Here is a 6,110-nt window from a genome sequence, read left to right as displayed (position 1 = left end):
AAGGAATAAAATAAAACTTTTACAATGTGAAATTCAATGTACATTTTTCGGCTATTTACATACCCCCAAACCAAGGGAAAAATTCAAAAAGAAAAAGCATTTGTCTGCAACTACATTTGCTGCAAAGTGTAAATGGAGGACATTTAAAGTAAAACAAGTATTTGCATAGGCAAACAATATTGGAAAAAGTACTTACTCCTGTTTTTCGAGCAGTGAACTACTTTTGGTGAGGATTCTGGTAGGTGTGGGGGGTGAGGGGGAGGGACGCAACATAACTGGCTGTATTCTGCAGAACACACTGGGTTCTGGTCCATTTTCCTTCCAAAACCTTTCCTACACACATGGAGACTTTATTTTTCATTACTATATTTTTTTTAATCACTTCCTCTGCTATCAACTCATGACTTTTAGGAAAGGAACACAAATGGAAGGGTATAAAACTGTTTAAAAGCATATGGCATCACAGTTGTATTGTGGCAGCAGGTGATTTACAAAATTTAATGTTTTTATTTAAAAAATAGTTACTTAGGAGTTTTCTATTTATGGGACTATTTTTAGTCTCAATGGAACAGAAGTTATTTTCAGTCATGGTATTAAATAAATCCCCACAGAAACCAATCAGCAAAGCAGGGCTTCTTCCACCCCCATATTAGCCTTATCCTAACTGAAAGCCATTGCTGTTCTATTCCAAAACTTAGTTCATATAAAAACATCCAGAGGAATATTTACTTTTGGAAAGTGTATTTCTCCAACAGATTCTCTTCCTACCAACTGTTTCAAGTGAATATAGTATGGATGTGAAAACACTGAGCTCTTCAGAAAACAGAAATCCCTTGTGTCACGAGTCATATCTTTGCCCGTTGGCCACAAGGTGCATTTTTGTAAAAACAATAAAATTAAATAAATACAATTCCAATAATTCAAGGTTTAATAGAAAAACTGGCAGCTTTCAAGATTCTCTTTCTAAAGAAAAATACACCTAATAAGAAATTAGAGCTTCCTCTTCTAAATTAAGTAAATGTACTGTATTTGAGATATGAGTAGAGTTGGTTCTAATAATAGGATGTGTTCATAGTTATTAACAGAATCATTAACACTTTTAAGGCTACTTTGCAAGAGTCCTATTAAGTGTATTTAATAAATGTCCCATAGGGACAAAAATTCAACACTTGAAACATTCACATTTGAGTTATAAATATTGCCATGTCACCTTAATATTGATTGAATTTATCTCCTATTCTGATTATGACTTACCGATGATACAAACACCCAAGTTTCGCTGACTTTAAAAAACAGAAGCAAAAACAAAAGCCTTACAGGAAGATCAAGTGAAACATTTGTCACGACCAACTACGTATTTCTTCCTGTTTCTGTGAACAATGCGTCATGTATGTGTCCTTCATATATGAAGATGACATTACTGACCTCAGATACTAAGACATTTTCTAAAGATTTTTGTCCAGTAGTTGCAATGGTTTTGTGCTGAATCTCCAAATTCTCTTTCCTATTCCTCTTCATCAACAGCACATGGAAAGAATAGAATTTCTGGGTTTTGTAGGATCCCAGGGCTTTTGCAAAGATCAAACCTGCAACCTTGGTTTCTAAACAATAAATTTGACCCTCTCCAGACACGCATAAAACCCACCAAGCTAGCTCAACTGGTTAAAGTGTCCATCCAGGAGGTCAAGGTGGTGAGTCACATGCTCATCTAAACAGCTGACTTTAGTTTCCTTGGTTACAGACTTCACCCCTAATCCTGGCATCTATCATTCTAGAAGTGATTGTCCAAAGAGTAAAACAGGAAAGAGTATGTGGACAGAAAAGTGCAAATCCATTACTACTATTTAGCAAATAGCAATTAAAAAATACACCTGTGCTATGGCCGATAGGTTAGTAGTGTCATCTCTGAAGGACAACACATATTCATCAAGAATACTCACCCAACTAATCATTAAAATTGATCCAACTGATTCTGAGTAGGGGCTATTTTGGACATGCAGTGATTTACAAAACAGAAACGACTGAGAGAGAAGCTGGCATCACAGTTCAAGGTGGCAGATGTTTTACATAACTGGATGGAAGAAGAAAGAAGGGTAGTCAGTGAATTGTTCAGGGATCAAAAATCTACCCTCAGATAGACAGCTACATCTCCCTCTACACACGTGCCACTGAGGCCTGGCTCTGTCCCTGAGAATTTTCATGCCTCAGGAATGATCGTCTGTCTTCTTGGATGTGGAATGACAAGTGAGAGGAAGGTGAAACTGCATCCCAGTCAATGAAACAGAACTTTGTTCTGCCTATAGTCTGTGTGTGGGTTTTCTTTTTCTTTTTTTTCACACCTTTAGCTGAAGATTAGGAGGATTCCACTGAGAAATCCAAATTTAAACTACTGAGAGCAGCTCCCTAAAATACTAGACTTTTAAAAAATCTTTCACGAAACTATTTTTTCACCTTGATGTAGCATTAAATAGAAACACATTTTTAACCAATGCTGAAGGTGTAATGAACATAAAAGAGTTGCATGATTTATTTTATTGAGTGACATTTTTAAGGATACAGGAGACAAACCATACACTACAACAAGGTAAATGTGACTGAAACAGTATGCTTAAGTTTCGTTTGCCACAGAAAGAAAAAAATAAATACAAGGAACACTGCCTTTTCATATATATTTGACCATGGCACATGCACACTTATCAAATATTAACTTAAAATACTCAAAATATTTTTCATCTTTTATCAGGGAACTGCAGTATATATCTGCATTAAAAACAAAAAAAGTGCTTACTCTTGGGTAGTGAATACAAAGCACACAAAATGAAATTTTTTAAGCACAGAGGGTTACATTGAGAAGGCAGCCTTACTACTTAGGCACATGACAGTATTTAAGGTAACTGTACTGCAGGTATCACATTCTTCTTTTTTTTTTTTCAGCAAATCAACAGGCATTTTATATTTTCATCCAGTAGCTGAAGAATCACTCCAATCACAATGTCTTCTGTTTCACAGAATAGGAAACTAATACAAAAGTTAAAAAAAAATTAATTTCTATGTTATACTTATCAAATATAACTACATATAGTTTTAAAATCTACATAAGAAAGGGTTCAATCCCTAGGTTGTGAAGATCCCCTGGAGAAGGGAAAGGCTACCCACTCCAGTATTCTGGCCTGGAGAATTCCATGGACTGTATAGTCCATGGGGTTGCAAAGAGTCGGACACAATTGAGTGACTCTCACTTTCACATAAGAATATATATATATATATATATATTTACTATGTAAAGCACAAAAGTAGACCTATTAGAGATTCACTAAGTATAAATTACTTAAATATTCTACAAGTGTTCACCTTAATTCATATGTTTTATTGTAAAATATATACCCACACTTAATATTTACAAAAGATATCATGAGAGTTAGAGGGCTGTACCATCAGAACTAAATATTTTAAAAATAAATCACATTGGAGAATGAATTAACTACTTTTATAAGACTTATGTTTGAATGATATTTCACCAGTCCTCCACAGATTCACATTGAAGGATGTTTATTATTAGAATGTATAGGAAATACTTGTCTATAATTATACACATGTATAAACATTCATGTGTATAATTTAGCACATGTACAAACTACAAACATACATGTGTATAATTATACACATGTATATACACATGTACAAACATATTTGTGTATAATTTAGCAAAAATGCCTAATGAAATCTTGAATTTATCTCAAATATGAGAAATGTATTTCTGAAAAAGTATCCATAATATAAAATTATAATTCAATTTTCCCATTAACCTCCCCTCTATAATTAGAATAGCATCCACAGTAGTAGAAAGGAGAAAAAAGTTTTTATTTAATAAATATAACTTTGAGGTTTAAAACAATTCTGACACTTAAATATTGGTCCTTGACTACCCTAAATATCTACTTTTGATATGTGTAAATTTCACTTGAAAGATTCTTAAGAGATCTGTCATAACAAAAATGACCTTTTATGATTAATTTTTTAATTTCTTCCAGGGTGAAAAAAGGAAGGAAATTAACATTCACTACCTACCTACTAAGCATTACATACACGACTTTATTCAAACCTAAAAGGGGAACAGCCCCACCTCTGTTATCATCAAAGAACTTTTAAGGGGGAGTATGATTGTATAGGAAGGAATCTCTGAGATCCATAAATAGCATATTCATTCATTCACTCGTACAAAACATTTTTACTGAGAAACTGCTATGTGTCCAAGCAGTATTCCAAGTACATGGAATAAAGTGGTAAATAAGAGAGATTAAAAATCCCTACCCTCACAGGCTGACATTTCAGATGAGAGGGGACAAATAATAAACATAATAAGGTACATAAACCATGTTAAGAAATAAGTACCATGGCTAATGTGAAGCAGAAAAGGGGGAAAGGGAGTGGTGGAGGTGGTAGAATTCAAATTCCAAAGAGTAAGGAGGGAGGATCTTGCTGAGAAGAGGACACAGATAGTGATGAGGTGAAGGAGCTGGCCATGTGGATTAGGGAAAAGAGCATTCTAAGGGAACAATATATGGAGGGAACCATACTTTGGATATTTATTCTTTATGTTGATGAAATGTTACCTTTTATAATGGTGTTTCCTTTTTATAGTTGAAGCTAGGGTCAGAACCCTCAATCTGAAGCTTCAGAGCTTGTTTAAGGCTTAATTCCGTCTCCGAGGAAGGGTATCCTTCTAACACTTCCTGATGCCCTCTGTCTTGTATTGTCCGTGGGACTGAAACCCTACCGAGAAAAACCTGGTTGCTCTGCAGATGATAATTTGGATTTGTCATTATACCGTTTCTCTTCTTCTGTTCCCCACTTTGTTGGTGAATAAGGAACTGCTGTTGAGATCGACCTATTTCTGGCTGAGCTGAAGGAATCATGATTTTACACTGCGAATCTGCTGGCATCTGCTTAGATGGTGCACTGGTCCCAGATTTGGCTGTGGGTCCTCTTTTATCAAACTGAGTCATTTCATATTCTAGGACCTTCGGCTGTGAAGAATTATTTTGTTTAGCTTTTTTTCCAGCTGACCCAGATTTGTTGGAATTTTCTGATTTCCCCCCTTTATTCGTTTTTGTTGACTTCAAGCTGGGCTTGACTTGACTCCACTCAAACTCACTACTCGGTGAATGATGGCTCTGGCCCAAGGACTGTGTTGTGGAAGACGGGGAGACAATCGACTGGCGACTTCTACTGCGCGGCAACGAGTGCTGCTGAATTTGTTCTGTAAATGACAAGCTGTGGAAACTGTCGATTGGCACTGTTTGAGCCGTTGCTGTAGATGAAGTAGTTCTCAAAGATGAATTTTTTGAGCTTTTCAAGGAATTATTTGACAATGATGACTTTTGCCGATCAACTGTCGAATCAGGCGATTCTGAAGGAGAACTGAATGCATGAGCTGGCCCATTTGGCAAACTGCGCAACGAAGGCTGCGCTTCCCCACCACCAGTGCTGCCTGAGCTGTTTGATTTAATTGTTAGGGACTGCATCTTCGATGACACTGACTGTAGAGGCTTTTGCTCCATCGTGTGAACAGGAGATGGAGAACAGCCATTCAAGCTGGATGCACCATATTTTTCTAATAATTTAATTATTTGAGAGTGTCCGTTTTTGGCTGCAACTCGCATAGCAGTACGTCCAAATTGATCAGCGTGGTTTGGATCAGCACCGTGCTCTAATAAAACCTGCACGACGTCAATGTGTCCTTCCTGGGCTGCAATGCAGAGTGCGGTGGCGCCCTGATTACACGTGTGGTCCACCACGGCGCCATGTTCAATGAGAAGCTGCACCACTTTGACGTGGCCCTGCCAGGCTGCAGACTGCAGTGCAGAGCGCTTTTCATTGTCAGCAGCATTGACATCAGCATGATAGGTGATCAGAACCTGCACCATTTCCAAGTGGCCTTGCCAGCACGAGACATGAAGTGCTGTCCTGCCTTCAGCATCACTTGCTTCCACATTTGCACCATTTTCCAAAAAATACTCAGCCATTGTAAGCTGATTTTCTAAGGCCAAAATATAAAGTGTTGGCCTACCATCAGCATCTTTGTAGTTAACATCAGCTCCATGGCTAAA

General features: G+C 37.0%; 1 protein-coding gene across 2 annotated transcripts in view; it reads right to left on the bottom strand.

Moving 5' to 3' along the window:
• Positions 1 to 368: 368 nt before the first annotated feature.
• The window catches only part of ANKRD50 (ankyrin repeat domain 50), a 40,421-nt gene continuing 34,679 nt past the window's right edge, over positions 369 to 6,110 (bottom strand). The window contains exons 5-6 of one of the 2 annotated variants that reach the window (XM_010860261.1): positions 4,614 to 6,103; positions 369 to 3,018 (exon numbers count right to left, since the gene is read on the bottom strand). In XM_010860261.1, the coding sequence (XP_010858563.1) occupies positions 4,617 to 6,103 (1,487 nt within the window). In that variant the 3' untranslated portion in view covers positions 369 to 3,018; positions 4,614 to 4,616. Of the gene's footprint in view, positions 3,019 to 4,613 lie in introns of both variants that reach the window. The other variant, XM_010860262.1, reaches the window with a different exon arrangement.

The sequence above is a fragment of the Bison bison genome, unplaced genomic scaffold, assembly GCF_000754665.1.
Source record: "Bison bison bison isolate TAMUID 2011002044 unplaced genomic scaffold, Bison_UMD1.0 scf7180017864465, whole genome shotgun sequence".
In the NCBI taxonomy this organism is placed as follows: Eukaryota; Metazoa; Chordata; class Mammalia; order Artiodactyla; family Bovidae; genus Bison; species Bison bison.
This window is presented reverse-complemented; position numbering and strand designations above follow the sequence as displayed.